General features: G+C 46.5%; 1 protein-coding gene and 1 long non-coding RNA gene across 8 annotated transcripts in view; one reads left to right on the forward strand and one right to left on the reverse strand.

Moving 5' to 3' along the window:
• Positions 1-2079, reverse strand: part of VPS26C (VPS26 endosomal protein sorting factor C) — a 49172-nt gene extending 47093 nt beyond the window's left edge. For 4 of the 7 annotated variants that reach the window (XM_054675100.2, XM_054675101.2, XM_009424493.5 and 1 more), the window contains exon 1: positions 1181-2042. In XM_054675100.2, the coding sequence (XP_054531075.1) occupies positions 1181-1237 (57 nt within the window). In that variant the 5' untranslated portion in view covers positions 1238-2042. Of the gene's footprint in view, positions 1-1180 lie in introns of all 7 variants that reach the window. The other 3 variants (XM_531457.8, XM_063803673.1, XM_009424542.5) reach the window with 3 other exon arrangements.
• LOC112206651 (uncharacterized) overlaps positions 1647-19935 on the forward strand; it is a 28434-nt gene continuing 10145 nt past the window's right edge. Inside the window, exons 1-2 of the long non-coding RNA XR_010154525.1 lie at positions 1647-1737; positions 16256-16323. This is a non-coding gene — a long non-coding RNA (uncharacterized LOC112206651). The remainder of the gene's footprint in view (positions 1738-16255; positions 16324-19935) is intronic.

The following is a 19935-nucleotide window of genomic DNA, read 5'->3' on the forward strand; positions in this document are numbered from 1 at the left end:
AGAGACCGGGTTTCACCATGTTGGCCAGGCTGGTCTCGAACTCCTGACCTCAGGTGATCTGATCTGCCCGCCTCGGCCTCCCAAAGTGCTGGGAATACAAGCGTGAGCCACCGCGCGGGCCAGATTTTTCCCTTTGTAATTAACCATCAAGGGGATGACCATTTGAGCTGGTGTAAATAAGAGCAGGCTTCCCTAGTTGTCTTTTGCCCAAAAGTTTTAGCATCCATCCAAGACCTTTGTCTGAAATTCTGTCCCTTTTGAGATTACTTTGCATTAATATGACCAATCACTGCGATCAATTTTATTCCAAAGAGTGTTGGGGCTGTGATTTCAACCCTAGCTGCACATATATCACCGGTATCGCTGGGAGTGGAACCCAAGCAATCATATTTTAAAATTCTCCAGGATGAATGATTCTGATGTAGAGTAAGGGTTGAGATTCCCCGAGTTAGAGGAACCTTACGACGCCCTCATTTGCAAATAAGGACACTGAGGCCCAAGGAGGTTAAATGACTGGCCAATGTCACAAAACCTGTTAATGGCATAGTCAAGATTTTACTTTTTTATACTTGCATTTTAATAGCCATTCCTTTATGTTAGTCGAAGAATAAAACCAGAAAAAGCAGTAACTTTCGTAGTATGTTAGTATGTTGTTAAAAGTGACTGCCATCTAATATATGCTGCCGCCAGACATACCCATTTCTGCTTCCAAGGTTTGTTTTAGCTTTCGTTCATTAGACCTTTGCGGTCACCTTAGGAGAGAGGGAAAGGGGAGTTTGGTCGTCAACTCCTCCGCCCTCAGCGCTCACTGAGGGAGCTCAAGCCTGAGAACCCAACACCGCCGGGTGTTCAAGGGGCCAGATGGGAAGAGGCGCAGCCCCAGAGCTGGGCGCCTGCCCTGCACGTCCCGCAGATGCGGCGGCGGCGCCTGCCCTGGGGCCTCCTCGCAGGGCAGCCGGCCTCGCGCGGGAAGCACCTGGCGGGGACGCACCTGGCGGGAACGCACCCACCTGGCGGGAACGCACCCACCTGGCGGGAACGCACCCACCTGATGGAGACGCACCTGGCGGGGCAGCCCTGCCCCGCCTAGGGACGCGGGACGTGCGCAGAGCGATGGAGACAGCGGAACCTGCAGACCCGCCCAACCCCACCTCCATCCCCACCCCCAGCCCCCACTTACCCCGGCGTGATAAACTTTATTCGCTCTTTTAATCTTGATGTCCAGGGCGGTCCCCATCTCCAATTCTCCGCAGCAGCCGCCACTTCCGGCTGCGCGTGACCCCAGGGAAACAAAGGGCGCCTCCCCACTTCGTTCTGGGCCCCGCCCCTTTCCCTCTCTGCCGGCAGTGGCTCACGTGACCTCGCAGCGGCGTCGCACACACTCCCTAGCTCCGAGAGGCGAATGCCCCACGCCTTCCTCCTTCCGGCACAAGAGCCGGCCTTAGTGCGGGCCGAAGCGCTGTCACGGTTCACCCCGCCCCCTCTGGGCGTGAAAGACGGGGCCAAACTAGCCCCACCCCTTCCGTAGGGACAGTCTTACGCCGGAAATGCTCTTTTGCTGTCCGGGTTAGCGGAGGGAGGGAGAAACGCTCGGCTCTCCCCGCGTGCCCCGCGGCTGGAGGCGGAGCCGAGCCCGTCTGTCGGTTGCAGCCTGCGCAGGAAGGACGACGCTCCCGTCAGGCTGTGCGGCGCAGACGGGTCGCCCAATGGAGTTGTCTTCCAGGAGGTTTTAACTTGGTAATGCCTGCCCTCCTCAAATGTCCTTAATCTCCTCAACTCTAGCCCTCCACCGCTTTCTCCCTGGGGTTCTGAAGAGCCGGCGCCCCCTTGTCTGTCTGCGGCCAGGCGCCGCACCCTTCCCTTCCCGCGGGAACGGTTCCGGTCACCCTCAGGGGTGCGGCCTCTGCGTGCTAGTCCTGCAAAGCGCTGATTGGCCGGCGGCCCGCTTGCCTCGTGTCCCAGCGCCAGCTGGGCCTAGGGCCAAGGTCTCGGGAAGCCCCGGGTGACCTCGCTCTTCTCGGAGCCGCGGCGCTGGGTCACCCGCCAGCCGGGCTCCGCGGGCCGCGAGGGATTGTGGGTGTTCCCCAGGCGCGTGTCCTGGAACCGGGTGTTAAATATTCAGATCCGTGCGCCCCGCGCTGAAGGGTGGAAAGGCACGGCCCCCAGGCTCTGGGGCTTGGAGATTGGTTGCAAATGAAAGACTGAAAGCTGGAGTGAATCTGCCCATTATTTTTATTCCCAGCAACAGCTGACCCCAGATACAGTTTGTGGGGGTGGGGGGCGTTACTGCAGGGCAGTGCACTGTTAACGTCCTTCGTTTATTGAGTTAAAATCTCTTGTAAATGTTATAAATGAGGATTTTGCCAATAAGCAGAAGGTCAAATTTCATTTTGACAAATGATTTAATTAAATAATGCGGTGAAAAGTGCTTTTTGTTTAAATTCTTTGCTTTTTGTTTAAATTCTTTGATTCTGATCGTTATTTTTTAAAGTGCATTGCTTTTGGGATAACATCAGAAACTATCTGTAAAAAGAATTAGTATCACGAATGCCTCCCTCTTAAGAATATAAAATGTTTTACAGGCCAGCAGTGATGGTGCTGCAGCTACAATTGCATTTGAAGGTTAATAAATGGTATTTTCAAATATTCAGGTCTTGGTTTGCAGCTCCTCTCTGCCTTCAGGGCTTTGGTCTCTGTCTTCAATGTTTTCCTGGCAACTCAAAACTCAGCGATTTTAGAACAATTCATTAGGGACTTGAAAATCACAGTCTAGTCTATTTGAATTCAAGAAGTGGATCCCTTTCCGCTAGACTCACCCATCATTTTCAAGTGGTAAAAAATCAATCTCAGTAGACACTGCAGAGAAACAGGAAAAGAAACACATGTATCAACATTGTATACTTGGTTTTTTTGTTTTGTTTTGTTGTTGAGACGGAGTCTCGCTCTATCGCCCAGGCTGGAGTGCAGTGGTGCTATCTTGGTTCACTGCAACCTCCGCCTCCCAGTTTCAAGCGATTCTCCTGCCTCAGCCTCCCGAGCAGTTGGGACTACAGGCACGTGCCACCATTCCCAGCTAATTTTTGTATTAGTAGAGATGGGGTTTCACCATGTTGGCCATGCTGGTCTCGAACTCTTGACCTCATGATCCGCCCGTCTCGGCTTCCCAAAGTGCTGGGACTACAGGGGTGAGCCACTGCGCCCAGCCTCCAATCGCTATCCTTTTAAATCTTTTCCATCCCTCACTCACACCTTAGATGATACCTTAACTTTCTGGTCCATTTGAGTTACCAAAAATCAGACCGTGTTAAAGTGTCGATCTCATGTCTCAAGTGGGACCCTAAATCCCTTAGTGTGAGTGGGAAGGTGCAAAGCGTGGTTCGGGCATGCAGACACTTCTCAACGTACCTCTGCAAGGCCTGGCTTCTGTGTTGAGATAAGGAAGAGGAGAGAAAATGAGACAAATATCTCTTAACTAGCCACTGCTGAATTTTCTTAGTTGATTCCTGCCTCTCTGGTAACTGTCTCGTTTAAAATTCCTTTCGTGGGGTACAGATGGGGAGGTCAGGTGGGGTCTTCTCCCTGCCGCACAGTTCCATGGGAGATCTTTTCCATCACCCGCCCCCGCCGCCGTCAGCACCCGGCAGTACACTCAGCCTCTCAGGCAAGATCACTCAGGACCATTTATCTTCCGCATAGGAAGAATTTGACCCAGGAGAAATACACATCTTTGCCACACAAAAGGGCTGGACTGAAGACCACCCCGTGGCTACTCCTCTCTCCCCTGCTATATCCCTCTTCAATTTTGTTGTTCCCCCTTGCCATACAGACAGGGATAAATCAGCAAGAGTGCTGGAGGAACAGATCTGCAGGCAACAAATAGAATACCAGACTCCCCTTCCAGCAGGCCCTCTGATACCTTGGAGAGATTGTCCTATGTCCTTCCCAGCTACATCACTTCCCACCAGAAACACCGTCCTCTGCAATACCGACTGCCTCCTTTCATTCCTTCCCCTGCCTTCCTGTATAGATTGAGGAGAGGACTGGGGAAGTATTTGGTGGAAGCGGGGCTAGATCTGCAGCTTTTTATTAAGCCCTGGGGGAAGTGGCCCCAATTATAGGCATCTTTCATTAGGAGATGGAGTACTATGCCTGTAGTTTTCCATTGTGAGCCTAGTGCCAATTCTAGGACAATAGTAGAGGTCCCACTAAACATCTTTAAGTGGGTGCTATGATTCTCTGCACAGACTCTTCCTGCAGGACTGGAGGACATGTTCCCTGAGCTGCTAGGAGTATTGGTCTCAACAGTTTTCAGCTAAGTCACTCTTCAAAGCTTGCCTTTAATGAAGAAAACTGCCTTGCCCAAGGTCATTCCCCCTTCTAGGGGGCAGCCCACACTTGACAATTAATCCATTTAGGATATACAGGCCTCTCCGTTGTGCCAGTTTAGGACAACTCTGAAGGACCATTCCATATTCAAAACTCCCAGTATTAGTTAAATACTGATGTGTAGCAAATTACCCCAATCTGTAGTAGCTTTAAATAACAAACGTCTCATTATGTCTGCGAGTTGGGAACTCAGAGCAGCTTCCCTGGGTGTTCCTGGATCAAGGTGTCAGATTCTTGCAGTTGTCTGAAGGCCTGTTGTGGGCTGGAAGATCCAGTTCCAAGATGGCTCCCTCACATGGCTGAGGTTGGGAGCACTCACTTCCACTCCACAGGCTGCTTGAGAAGCCTCACAGTATGGCAGCTAGCTTCTCCCAGACCAGTCAATCAAGAGAGAGTGCAATTAGGGAGCTGCAATGCCCTGTGAGGCCAAGTATCTGAAGGACATCTACTTTTCTTCTCTTCATTAGAAGACAGTCACTAAATCCCACTAATTCCATTTGGGAAGGGGAATTTAGCTCTACCTTTGGAAGGGAGGGTCAAAGAATTTGAGGACATATTTTAAACCACTACGCTCCGCATTGAATCCTGCTTCCTACACCCAAACCCTGTGCGCCTGTTGATCCCGAGAGCATCTCCCCAATAAACTTCCTGCATGTTAAATCTCCATCTCGTATTCTGCCTTCTGGCAACCTAACCTCAACAATCCAGTTATGCTAGTTTCATAATAACCCTCATAATAACCCTCAAGACAATCTTATGATACAGGAAAAATTACTATTTCCTCACCTTACAAAAGGGAAGACAGGCACAGAAAGATTAATGTACTTGCCCAAGGTCATATAGCAACTAAGTGGCAGCCACCAATTCTGACTCCAGAGTTCATATAGGCAATTGCTGATCAATGCGCTACATACATGCACACAACAAACGCCTGGGTGCATAACAATGGGGGGCTCATGATCTTAATCAAAAGACTGGACAAAAGACTGCCAATCAAATGGGAAAATCCAGCAGAGGTGCAATGTCATAGTCAAAGGCAATCTTAAAGAAAGGAATGGGGGGTCATTGTATCAACTGATGGTGAAGATAGAATATTAAAACTATTGCAGAATAGTATAATGCTTTAGTTTGCTAGGGCTGCCACAACGAAGTACCACAAACTGGGTGGCTTCGAACAACAGAAATTTATTCTTTCACTCTTCTGGAGGCTGCAAGTTCAAAATCAAGATGTCAGCAGGGTTGTTCTTCTGAGGACGGTGAGGAAAGAATCTGTTCCAGTTCTCTCTCCTTGGCTTTTAGGTGGCCCTCTTATGTCTCCTCACTCTATCTTTAAAAAATGTGTCTTCATGGCTGGGCACAGTGGCTCACACCTGTAATCCCAGCACTTTGGGAGGTCAAGGCAGGAGGATCCCTTGAGCCCAGGAGTTCGAGACTAGCCTGGGCAACATGGCGAAACCCCCCCATTTCTACAAAAATATAAAAATTAGCTGGATGTGGTGACGCATGCCTGTAGTCCCAGCTAGTTGGGAAGCTGAGGTGGGAGGATCGCTTGAGCCTGGGAGGCAGAGGTTGCAGTGAGCCAAGATCATGTCACTGCACTCTGGCCTGGGCGACAGAGCAAGACCCTGTCTCAAAAAATAAAATAAAATGTATCTTCATGTTCACGTGATGTTCTTTCTGTATCAATGTCTGACTCCAAACTTGCCCTTTTTCTAAATACACCAGTCATCTTGTATTAAGGTCCACTAATGACCCCCTTTTAACTTGATTACCTTTGTAAAGACCCTACTTCCAAATACCGTCACATTCTGAAGTACCAAGGGCTAGGACCTTAATTTGGCAGGGAAACAATTCAACCCAGAACACCATCCTCATAGATGGGATTAGTGCCCTATAAAAGGAATGGAAGGGAGCTAGCTAGTCCTTTTGCCCTTCTGTCCCTTCTGCCAAGAGAGGACATGGCATTTGTCCCTTCTGGAGGACTCAGCATTCAAGGCGCCATCTTGGAAGCAGAGTGGAACCAGACACAACGTGCTGGTACCTTGTTCTTAAACTTCCCAGCCTTCGGAACTATGAGAAATGAACTTCTATTGTTTAGAAATTACCCACTCTGTGGTATTTTGTTATAACAGCATGAATGGACTGAGACAATTGCATGTATGGCCACTAAGAACATCTCAATGTTGATTATGTACAAGTTTGATTAAGGATGTCCTGGATACCTTAACTACCACAACCACTTGGCAGTTAAGACACACTTTCTCAAATAACAAAATGTAAAGCATTCTTTGTAAACAAACAAATAAAAATACAATCTTTGTTTTTTATAAACAAATAATATATGAAATTTATATATAAATAAAGAAAAATAAAATTTTAAAATAAAATTTAAATTAAAGATAAATTAGCCAGGTGTGGTGGCTCACACCTGTAATCCCAGCACTTTGGGAGGCCAAGGAGTGTGGATCATCTGAGGTCAGGAGTTCGACATTAGCCTAGCCAAAATGGTGAAACCTCATCGGTACTAAAAATACAAAAATTAGCCAGGCGTGGTGGCACAGGCCTGTAATCCCAGGTCCCTGGGAAGCTGAGGCTAGAGGATCACTTGAACCTGGGAGGCAGAGGTTGTAGTGAGCTGAGATCACGTCACTGTACTCCAGCCTGGGTGACAGAGTGAGATTCCATCTCAAAAAAAAATTAATTAAAATAAAATAAAATAAATAAAATTAGAAAATAAAATAGAATTTCAAAATATAAACATACATAAAAATTTATATACAAATGTTTAATGAATTTTATAAAAATAAAATTTATATATAAATTTTATATTTTATATAAATTTTTTATTAAAATGTGATTAAAATACAATATTTGTTTCTTATTTGTCAAGAAACAAGTAAAAATATGATACTAGACTAAAAATAACAAAGTATGAATGCTTCACACCAAAACCTATGGGATACAGGTAAAAAAAGAATCCTCTGAAAAATTATTGGAAAAAGTTTGGAAATTTGGTCAGAGTGAAATGATATGCTATCTGGGATTTGCTTCTAAATAACTCTAGGAGGAGGAAGAGGGAGAAGGAGGAGGAGGGGGAGGGGAGAAAGAGGAGGATGAGGAGGGGTGGAGAAGGAGGAGGGGGGAGGGGAGAAAGTAGGATGGGGAGGGGCGGAGAAGGAGGGGAGGAAATGGAGGAAGAGGGAAGGGGTACAGGAGGAGGAGGAGGAAAGGTTTTATTCACTCATTCACTCTGCCTTTGTATACACTTGAGTTCCATAACAAAAGAAGAGAAGATAAATTTACAAAGTAGGATAATATTTTTGAAATATTAAGCTGAAGTATTTTTAAAATTCCTTGTCATTCCCAGCAGGTGCCCCTCAACTCTCTCTCCATCAAGTTTATACCCTGAAGCAAAAAATGTGTGTTGAAGAGCACTTTGCCAAAGATCTGAAACATGGTTTGGTCTAGAGGAAGGGGAATAGAATGAGAAGAGCAGAAGTAGCTCCTGGGGTGGGATCCAGCTGTATTTCATGCTTGGAGTCAACGTCCCAGTTGGGGTTAGAAATGCGCAGGGCAATAGAAAACATGACAGGAAACTTGGAGCTCGAGAGAGAAGAATCAAATGATTAAAATAACCCAAAAGTTAGAGGTATGGCCTGAGTCAGCCAGGGGGGAGTCCCGGCTCTTTCTAGCGGTCCCTCTAGTGTGCTGTTGCCTGTGCAGAGATGGGATTTTGAGACACTCCAGCTGGGACGTTGGCAGATAGGCAAGGGACATGGTATTTTTGAACCATATGCCTCTCTCCATCCCAAGTAGAATGCTTTTGGGGAAAGGTAAGAAGGAGACTGAGGATGTGAAAAGAGAATTCTGAAACACTGGCTATCTGCTGGGTTCCAACTGAATAATGAGACTGATTTTCTTCTCCCCTGTCCTCAGCAGAAATGGTTACTGGGGAGCTAAACTGGGTTAATTTATAGAGAAATGAAGACTGGTACTTTTTTGGTCATCTATATGTATGCCTGTAAATTTTGAAACAGCCTACGTATACAAAAATCAATAGGCATTACGATTTAACAGCAACAACCAGTTAGAAAATAAAATGAAGATACAGACTGTATTCTCAATAGCAATCAAAATATAAAATATTTGGAGTAATTTGAATGTGATCTATGTTTTAGTTACATGAGAAAAGCTATAAGGCTGAATTAAGAAATGTGAAATATGGCAAAATAGAGATTTACAGTATTTCTGAATAGAAAATCTATTTTAAAATGTCCAGTTGTATACAATTAATTTTTAGAGCTAATTACTCTCAATATCCTAATAAAAATTTTCATGAGGAAATTCAATGAAATTCTGTTAAAATTCTTCTGAAAAAAATAAGTATTTTGAAATGACATCTCTTTAAAGAGCTAATTGTAGGAGAAAGGTTTTTACTAGGCATAAAATATAGTATAACTGTAAGAATTAAAAGAGCATCATCCTGACATAAGAGCAATTGGATAGGACAGGTCATTCAGAACAGATCCCAACATATTATGTATAGGATTATTTATTTATTTATTTATTTATTTATTTTTGAGACGGAGTCTCACTCTGTCACCCAGGCTGGAGTGCAGTGGCACGATCTCGGCTCACTGCAACCTCAGCCTCCCGGGTTCAAGGGATTCTCCTGCCTCAGCCTCCCGAGTAGCTGGGACTACAGGCGCAGCCACCACGCCCGGCTAATTTTTTGTATTTTTAGTACAGACGGGGTTTCACCGTGTTAGCCAGGATAGTCTCTATCTTCTGACCTTGTGATGATCTGCCCGCCTCATCCTCCCAAAGTGCTGGGATTACAGGTGTGAGCCACCACGCCCGGCCTATTTATTTTTTATTGTATATATTCAAGTTGTTTATGAAATTTCAATAAATGATAAAAGAGGCATTGCAAATCTATAAAGAACAGGGGATTACTCAGTAAATGATATTACACTAAATGCTATTTAGAAGAAAAATTCATTTAGATTTTACCATAACAGCATATATCAAAAAAAAAAAAAAAAAGGAAGAGAGAGAAGAAAAGACCTAGTTAGATTAAAGAGTTCAGGAAATAATGAAACAAGTTAAGGCACAGACTTAATGAAAAGTATGGAACACTTATATGAGAAAAACTACTAAAGTCTTGCATGAGACGTCACAGTAGATTTGAACAGAAGGCAAACATACCATTATCTTGGATAGGAAAGTGTAACATCATAAAAATGTTAAGTCTCCTCTGCTTAATTTATATATTTAAATTAACACTAACAAAAATATTAATTTATTTATGGAGCTAGGCAGGTTGATTATAAAATTTATTTGGAATAATAAATAAGGGAGAATAGCCAGAACAGATCTCAAAAGAGATGAACCGGTGGGGGGCAGGGGGAGGAGGAGGAGCCTAGGACGTGTCATACAGAGAGTGGCACCTGGGACTCATTTTAGCCAGTGGAAGGCAGTGAGAGTTCTGCACCTAAATCTTTTTTTTTTTTTTTAACAGAGTTTTGCTCTTGTTGCCCAGGCTGGAGTGCAATGGCGTGATCTCAGCTCACCGCAACCTCCACCTCCCGGGTTCAAGCAATTCTCTTGCCTCAGCCTCCCGAGTGGCTAGGATTATAGGCATGCGCCACCATGCTCTGCTGCTTTTGTATTTTTAGTAGAGATGGGGTTTCCCCATGTTGGCCGGGCTGGTCTCGAACTCCCAACCTCAGGTTATCCCCCTGCCTCAGCCTCCCAAAGTGCTGGGATTACAGGCATGAGCCACCGCACCCAGCCTCTGCACCTAAATCTTAAAAAGGCCTGGCAACAGGCCTGGCACAGTGGCTCGTGCCTGTAGTCCCGAAACTATGAGCCAAGGTGGGAGGATCGCTTGAGGTCAGGATTTTGAGACCAGCATGGGCAACCCAGTGAGACCTATCTCTACAACAACAACAACAAAAAATTTTTAATTAGCTGGTCACAGTGGCATGCGCCTGTAATCCCAGCTACTCAGGAGGCTGAGGTGGGAGGATTGCTTGAGCCCAGGAGTTTGAGGCTGCAGTGACCTATGATTACACCACCACATTCCAGCCTGGATGACGGAGCAAGACCCTATTTCAAAAAAGAAAAGGCCTGGCCTGGCAACTTCTGCTTTTACATGCTGGGAGGGCTGAGTATGATGTAAGGAGCCCAGTGACCCTGATGGAGACACTGTTGAAGGACCACAAAGAGGAGAGGCCCTGAACAATATGGAGAAAGAAGGGGTGGGAGAGAGAGAGAAAACCCCAGCTCCCCCGGTGTAGCCACCAAGAATGGCCCTCCTGCCATGTCCACACGGACCCAACATACACATGAAGCCATCTCGGGATTTCCACTCCACTGCCATAAAACTGCAGTCACGTGAACGACACAAAGTGAGACCGGCAAAAGGACCACTCAGCTGAGCCACAGTCCACCAGTAGAATTGTGAAAAATAATACAGTGGCCATTGTCCTAAGCCACTGAGTTTTGAGGTGGTTTGTGATGCAGCAGTAGGTGACCAGATCAAATGATTACCGAAGGGGAAAAGACAGAATAGGGCAGGGAGACAGGAAGAGAAGCAAGACATCTCTGCATGTTATGTCATAGAATTTTGACTCTGTATCCACGTAAATGTTTTAGCTAATTTTAAAAAATTTTAATTTTAAAAATTAAACCACACAGAAAAGAGAAATACAATGGAATTGTTAAAACTTCAGTGGGGTAGAGGTAGGAAGACTTTCTACATGACTGATAGAAACATCACAAAGGAGGCCAGGTGCAGTGGCTCACGCCTGTAATTCCAGCACTTTGGGAGGCCGAGGCGGGCGGATCACAAGGTCAGGAGTTTGAGACCAGCCTGGCCAAGATGGTGAAACCCCATCTCTACTGAAAATACAAAAATTAGCTGGGCGTGGCTGCATGTGCCTGTAATCCCAGCTACTTGGGAGGTTGAGGTAGGAGAATTGCTTGAACCCGGGAGGCGGAGGTTGCAGTGAGCCGAGATCGCGCCAGTGCACTCCAGCCCGGGTGACAGTGCGAGACTGAGTCTCAAAACAAAGACAAAAACAAAAAACAAACAAAACAAAAAAGAAACATCACAAAGGAAAAACATAGCCACAGCTGGATGCAGTGGCTCATGCCTGTAATCCCAGCACTTTGGGATGCTGAGGTGGGAGGATCACTTGAGCCCAGGAGTTGGGCAACATAGTGAGACCCCTATGTAAAAAATACAAAAATTAGCCAGGCATGGCGGCGTGTGCCTGTAGTCCCAGCTACGCAGAAAGCTGAGGCCAGAGGATCACTTGAGTCGGGGAGGTCGAGGCTGCAGTGAACCGTGATCGTATCACTGGGCCTGGGCCCAGCCTGGGCCACAAAGCAAGATCATGTCTCAAAAAAAAAAAAAAAAAAAAGAAAAAAAGTCAATTTATTATATAGAAAATTTTCCTATACATCAGTGGGGAAACCCATAATAAGAAGGAAAGAACTGCTGGGTGCAGTGGCTCATGCCTATAATCCCAGCACTTTGGGAGGCCAAGGCAGGTGGATCACCTGAAGTTGGGAGTTTGAGACCAGCCTGACCAACATGGAGAAACCCTGTCTCTACCAAAAATACAAAATTAGCCGGGTGTGGTGGCGCATGCCTGTAACCCCACCTACTCGGGAGGCTGAGAGGGGAGAATCACTTGAACCCGGGAGGTGGAGGCTGCGGTGAGTCGAGATCACGCCATTGCATTCCAGCCTGGGCAACAAGAGCGAAACGCTGTCCCCCCTGCCCCCCCAGAGAAAAGGAAAGAACATTTTGGGAAATATATACAACAAACATGACAAGAGAAGTTCACATTTTGACCACAGAGGATGAGTTAGTTTTCTACAGCCGTGTAATAAATAACTATAAATGTAGAGATGCGAAACAACACCCACTGATTAGCTCACAGCTCTGTGGGTTCAACTGGATTCTCTGCTCAGGGTCAAACAGGGTTGAAATCAAGGTGTCTGCCTGGCTGGGCTATTACCTGGAGGCTCTGGGAAGCACCTACTTGAAAGCTCATTGAGGTGACTGGCAGAATTCAGTTCCTTGTGGTTGTAGGACTCCAGTCACGTGCCCTCGCTGACTGTCAGCAGGGACCACTCTCAGCTTTTAAAGACGTCTCTCTGATCAGTGGGCAGAGCCCCTCCATCATCAAAGCCAGCCATGGTGCATCAAATCCTTCTTGTGCTTTGAATCTCTTTGCCCTTTCTGCTGCCAGACAGAGAACATTTTCTGCATTTAAAAGGCTAATGATATTAGATTAGGCCCACCTAGAAAATCTCCCTATTTGAAGATTAACCATGCCAGGTAACATAATCTTGGGAGTGATATTTCATCATATCCACAGCTTCCACCCTCACTCAAAGGGAGGGGATTATAGAAAGAAGAAGGTCATTGGGGGTCATTCTTAGAATTTTGACTACCAGAGGGGATAACATTCACATCTATAATAAGAACTCTAAGACACAGGACATGAATAACAGTTTGCAAAAGAGGAAATCAAGTAGTTAGCAGACATATGGGAAAATGTTTCACTTCAATTGAAATAAAAGAAATTCTAGTAGAAATCTTCTACTTCACAGATTAAATTAGCAAAAAATACTAAATATTGGCAGCTATGTGGTGAAACAGGCATTTCATTCATTGATGATAGCAATGTGAATGGTACAACACATGTAGAAATAAATTTGGAAATATATACCAACGCCTTTAAAATGTTTATATTCTTTGGCCCAGTAATTTGACTGCTGGGAATCTATGTAAAGATTAATCCTAAATTTGGAAAAAAAATTTCCCAGCAATCAAGTAATCCTAAATTTGAGAAAAAAACATTTTTAAACACTGATATGGTTTGGCTCTGTGTCCCCACCCAAATCTCACTTTGACTTGTAATAATCCCCACGTGTCATGGAAGGGACCCGGTGGGAGGTAACTGAATCATGAGGGCAGGTTTTTCCCGTGCTGTTCTCATGATAGTGAATAAGTCTCACAAGATCTGATGGCTTTATAAAGTGGAGTTCCCCTACACAAGATCTCTTGCCTGCCGCCATGTAAGACATGACTTTGTTCTTCATTTGTCTTCTGCCATGATTGTGAGGCCTCCCAAGCCATGCAGAACCGTGAGTCCACTAAACCTCTTTCCTTTATAAATTACCCAGTCTCAGGTATGTCTTTATTATCAGCATGAGGACAGACTAATAAAAACACCATGGTATTCACGGCAAATTATTAATAATGAAAAAGTGGAAACAATCTAATTGGCAAAATGGACATGGTCGGATACATTACACCTTCAAATCAACAAGATATTAGGCAGTCACTGAAAACATGTTTATGCTGAAAGAAAATACAAGAAGGTCTGATAAATGGAGAAGAAACATTCCATGTTTATGGAGTACAAGACTCAAGATGCCATCTCTCCCTCAATGCAATTGCATTCTATAATCCCAGTTTTTGGTTTAAAAATTTAAACACTTGCATGATAATGCAAAGATCCTATAACAGCCAACACATTTTGAAAAAGTAGAGCACAGCGGGAGGATTTACACTGCCTGACTTTAAGACCTAGCATAAAACAACAAGGATCGATGCTTAAAGAGAGATAAGCAGATCAATGGAACAGATTAGGGAGTCCAGAAATAAAACCGTATACATATGGTCAACAAAAATCATATATGACTTTCAGCAAAGGTGCCAAGGCAATTCCACAGGGACAGGAAAGCCTTTTCAACAACTGGTGCTGGAACAACTGGATATCCATACGGGAAAAAATGAACCTTGCCTGTTACTTGACACCATATACAAACATTAACTTGAAATGGATCATAGACCTAAAAGCTAATACTATAAAGTTTCCTTTTTTTTCTTTTCTTTTCTTTCTTTTTCTTTTTTTTTTTTTTGAGATGAAGTCTCACTCTGTCATCCATGCTGGTGTGCAATAGAGCCATCTCGGCTCACTGCAACCTCCGCCTCCCAGGTTCAAGCAATTCTCCTGCCTCAGCCTCCCAAGTAGCTGGAACTACAGGTGCCTGCCACCACACCCAGCTAATTTTTGTATTTTTAGTAGAGATGGGATTTCACCATCTTGGCCAGGCTGGTTTTGAACTCCCATAGTGCTGGGATTACAGGCATGAGCCTCCACGCCTGGCCCTTATGTTCGGTTTTTGCTCTTCTCACAGATATGCATTATTTCAAAACTATTTGCCAGTAAATGAAAGTATTTACTATTCAAGTTAAAAATATTTCCTATTAAATTTAAAAAAAGTGAAAGGAAATTGACAAGAGCAGCATTAGCATTATTTCAACTGCAAGAGCCAGAAACCAATTTATTTTTTATTTTATTTTGTTATTACTATTATTTTTGAGACAGGGTCTCTTTCTGTCACCCAGGCTGGAGTGCATTGGCATGAACAAGGCTCAATGCAGCCTCAGCCTCCTGGGCTCAAGTGATCCTCCTGCTTCAGTCTCCCAAGCAGCTGGGACTATAGGAGTACACTATCATGGTTGTCTGATTTTTTTATTATTTGTAGAAACAGGGCTCTGCTATGTTGCCCAGGCTATTTTTTTTTTTTTTTTTGAGATGGAGTCTTGCTCTGTTGCCCAGGCTATAGTGCAGTGGCACGATCTCGGCTCACTGCAAACTCCACCTCCCAGGTTCACACCATTCTCCTGCCTCAGCCTCCTGAGTAGCTGGGACTACAGGCACCTGCTACCACGCCCGGCTGATTTTTTGTATTTTTAGTAGAGATGGGGTTTCACCGTGTTAGCCAGGATGGTGTTGATCTCCTGACCTCATGATCCGCCTGCCTCAGCCTCCCAAAGTGCTGGGATTACTGGCGTGAGCCACAGCGCCCAGCCTGCCCAGGCTAGTCTTTAACTTCTGGGCTCAACAATTTTCCCACCTTAGCCTCCCAAAGTGCTGGGATTACAAGCATGAGCCACCATGCCCAGCCCAGAAACCAAAGTAAATAACCTTAAACCAAACACAGATGAATTGGCTTTCCTAACTCAACCCAGGATGGAGTTGTTTTCAGTTGAGTTACATATACAAAGTCAATTTACCAGTTTCCTAATAGTCTTCTTACCATTTATAGGGGAGACATCTAAGTTATGTCAATAGGCAAATCAACGAATACTACATCACAAACAGTTTCAATATTTAAGAGGCAATAAGAGAAGGAAAGCTTGTGGAAACCACACATTTTATTTATTACCTTCATTTCATTCTCACAGCCTAGCAATAATTCAGAGCTAACGTGTGGCAACACATGTCCACTTTTCTGGTTTGTGCGTTTGCTTTCTCCTTGCCTGTCCCAGTGTGGGGCGTCGTTTGCGATGGGGGTCCTGCCCTGTGCTGACTGTAAACCTCTTGAAGCACATCAACAATGCGCCAGCACGTCCTGAGAGTTTGTGGACTGAAGTTATTCCAAATTCTAAAGTTTAATCCACTAAAAAAGTATAAGAACTGTAGCCTGAACTTGCCAAAAACAAGTCCTCCAAACGTGTGTAATGGCAGGAGTCCCCACCCCTCCCGCCCCCCTTTCATCCGCCCTACAGTTGCCACTGGTTAGGAACCGGCGGCACAGCAGGAGGTGAGCAGCTGAGCAGCAGGTGGGCCGGCAAAGCTTCATCTATATTTACAGCCACTCCCCATCGCTGGCGTTAGCGCCTGAGCTCTGCCTCCTGTCAGATCAGCCGCGGCCGTAGAGTCTCATAGGAGCATGAACCCTATTGTGAACTGCACGTGTGAGGGATCTAGGATGCACGCTCCTTATGAGAATCTAGTGCCTGATGATCTGTCTCTGTCTCTGCCACCCCCAGATGGTGTGTCCGGAATTGGTGGGTTCTTGGTCTCACTGACTTCAAGAATGAAGCCGCAGACCCTCGCGGTGAGTGTTACAGCTCTTAAGGTGGCGCGTCTGGAGTTTGTTCCTTCTGATGTTTGGATGTGTTCGGAGTTTCTTCCTTCTGGTGGGTTCGTAGTCTCGCTGGCTCAGGAGTGAAGCTGCAGACCTTCGCGGTGAGTGTTACAGCTCTTAAGGCAGCGCGTCTGGAGTAGCTCGTTCCTCCTGGTGGGCTCGTGGTCTCGCTGGCTTCAGGAGTGAAGCTGCAGATCTTCGTGCTGAGTGTTACAGCTTATAAAAGCAGTGTGGACCCAAAGAGTGAGCAGTATCAAGATTTATTGCAAAGAGCGAAAGAACAAAGTTTCCACAGTGTGGAAAGGGACCCGAGCGGGTTGCCACTGCTGGCGCGGGCAGCCTGCTTTTATTCTTATCTGGCCCCACCCACATCCTGCTGATGGGTAGAGCCAAATGGCCTGTTTTGACAGGGGGCTGACTGGTGCGTGTACAATCCCTGAGCTAGATACAAAGGTTCTCCACGTCCCCATCAGATTAGTTAGATACAGAGTATGGACACAAAGGTTCTTCAAGGCCCCACCAGAGCAGCTAGATACAGAGTGTCGATTGGTGCACTCACAAACCCTGGGCTAGACACAGGGTGCTGATTGGTGTGTTTACAAACCTTGAGCTAGATACAGAGTGCCGATTGGTGTATTTACAATCCCTGAGCTAGACATAAAGGTTCTCCACGTCCCCACCAGACTCAGGAGCCTAGCTGGCTTCACCCAGTGGATCCCACACCGGGGCTGCAGTTGGAGCTGCCTGCCAGTCTCGCGCCATGCACTCGCACTCCTCAGGCCTTGGGTGGTCGATAGGACTGGCCGCGGTGGAGCAGGGGGCGGTGCTCGTCGGGGAGGCTTGGGCCACACAGGAACCCACGGAGGCGGGAGAAGGCTCAGGCATGGCGGGTTGCAGTCCCGAGGCCTGCCCCGCGGGAAGGCAGCTAAGGCCCGGCGAGAAATCGAGCGCAGCGCCGGTGGGCTGGCACTGCTGGGGGACCCAGTACACCCTCCGCAGCTGCTGGCCCGGGGCCAGCAGGGCCAGCCAGCTGCTTCCGAGTGCGGGGCCTGCCAAGCCCACACCCACACAGAACCCCAGCTGGCCCGCAGGCGCCGCACGCAGCCCCGGTTCCTGCTCACGCCTCTCCCTCCACACCTCCCTGCAAGCTGAGGGAGTGGGCTCCGGCCTTGGCCAGCCCAGAAAGGGGCTCCCACAGTGCAGCGGTGGGCTGAAGGGCTCCTCAGGTGCTGCCAAAGTGGGAGCCCATGCAGAGGAGGCGCTGAGAGCGAGCGAGGGCGGTGCGGACTTCCAGCACGCTGTCACCTCTGAATGGGACCATCTAGTTTCAGGAAAACAAGCTCAGGGCTCCCACTGATTCTACATTATAGCGAGTTGTGTAATTATTTCGTTATATATTATTACAATGTAATAATAATAGAAGTAAAGTGCCCAATAAATGTAATCCACTTGAATCATTCCAAACCCATTCTCCTGCCCTGTCCATGGAAAAAAATGTCTTCCATGAAACCAGTCCCTCGTGCCAAAAAGGTTGGGGACCACTGTTATGGGGTAAAGCTAATAACTGCAAAGAATAGGGCAAGCCTTTGTAAAATACATCAACATTCACTTGACTTGCTGCCACTGCAGGAACGCCTAAGAACGTTTCAGGGAATGGAACTAACCGTGGTTGAACCATGACAGTGGCCAGGTCCCCACTCTGGCGCCCGTATCAGCTGCAGGAGCCGCAGTGCATAGCGTGTGCGCTGGCCCTGCAGGAAGAAGAGGCAGGCCCATCCAGGCAGCAGACACCATGCTGGAGCATGGTGGACTCCTCAGCAACCAGCTCTTGGTGGCTGCCAGGGATTCATCAGTTGTGGCTGCACCAAATCTCTTTCTTCCACCACTCCCAACAGCCCGTTATCCTGGGCTTCTGTTTATTGGGATTTCCTGGAATTCCAGGAGTCCCATGTGGCAAGAAGATGTCAAGTGATGCCACAGGCCCTTAGGGAAGGTCCTCATTTTGGCTCCAGATCCAGCCAGGCTTACTCCCTGATCCTGTCTGAGTGGGCCAAGGCGTGGGCCCTAGGGACGGGTCCTCCAGGTGAGGTATGCTTAGTTCATGTCAGTTATGGTCCCATTGATTTATTTTCTTTCTTTTTTTTTTTTTTTTTTTTTTTTTGAGATGGAGTCTCACTTTGTCACCCAGGCTGGAGTGTAGTGGCGCAATCTCGGCTCACCGAAACCTCCACCTCCTGGGTTCAAGTGACACCCCTCCGCCACCCGCCTCAGCCTCCCGAGTGGCTGGGATTACAGGCACACGCCACCATGCCTGGCTAATTTTTGTATTTTTTGTAGAGACGGAGTTTCACCATGTTGGCCAGGCTAGTCTCGAACTCCTCACCTCAGGTGATCTACCCTCCTCTGCCTCCCAAACTGTTGGGATTACAGGCGTGAGCCACCATGCCCGGCCCCATTGGTTTATTTTCTATATTATCATGGAGCTCTTCTTGGTTTACCTGAGGTGTTTCGATATTAACCCTAACTGAGGGCAAAATGTTTTATTAGATAGATTGGTGGATAGGTAGATATGTGATACAGCAAACATAGCAAAACATTTATTCTAGAATCTGGGTGGTGCCTGTTCATTGTACATTTTTTCCAGCTCCTATCTACGTTTGAAACTTAAAATAAAAGTTGGGGCCGGAAATTGTGATAGAGGTGTTTATTATACAATTTACAGGGATTTAAAAAAGGTATTTTTCAAGCCGGGCATGGTGGCTCACACCTGTAATCCTAGCACTTAGAAAGGCTGAGGTGGGTGGATCATTTGAGGTCAGGAGTTTGAGACCAGCCTGGCCAATATGGTGAAACCCTTTCTCTACTAAAAAGACAATAAATTAGCCGGACGTGGTGGCACACACCTGTAGTTCCAGCTACTTGGGAGGCTGAGGCAGGAAAATCACTTGAACCCGGGAGGCGGAGGCTGCAGTGAGCCGAGACCATGCCACTGCACTCCAGCCTGGGCAGCAGAGCAAGACTTGGTCTAACAACAACAACAAAAGATATGATACATTTCTTTGGTCAGTCATTGCACATCTATTTGCTTGGTGTCAATTATATATGGTACTGAATCCTGAAGACTCACCAGGGAACAAAACAGGTACAATCTTCCCCTCATGTAGTTTACAGCCCAGAAGGGAAGAGAGATGACCGAACAAGTAATTCCAGTAGAGTGTGAAGAGTTGCTGTAAGCATCAAAGTGTTGGGGGGAGTTAGTCTCTTACTAGCCCCTCCCAAGACCCTGCACCCCTCCTACTTGTGCACAGAGTCCCAGCCCTGGCCTTCCTCGGGTGTTGACATCACTGCTGCTTGCAGGACACCCCACACCAGCTAGGCCTTAGCTGGCTCCAGAGTGCAGCAGGGGTGGGTGATTGCGGAGATACTTTCATTCCAACAATGGCCAAGTCTAGTTTTCTCCTTAGTTACTTTAGGGTGCTGTACTAGCTTCCTAGAACTGCTGTAACAAATTATCACAAAATTGGTGCCTTACAGCAATAGAAATTTATACTGTTACAATCCTGGGAACCAGAAGAGTCCAAT

This window comes from Pan troglodytes, chromosome 22 (assembly GCF_028858775.2).
Source record: "Pan troglodytes isolate AG18354 chromosome 22, NHGRI_mPanTro3-v2.0_pri, whole genome shotgun sequence".
Lineage (NCBI taxonomy): Eukaryota > Metazoa > Chordata > Mammalia > Primates > Hominidae > Pan > Pan troglodytes.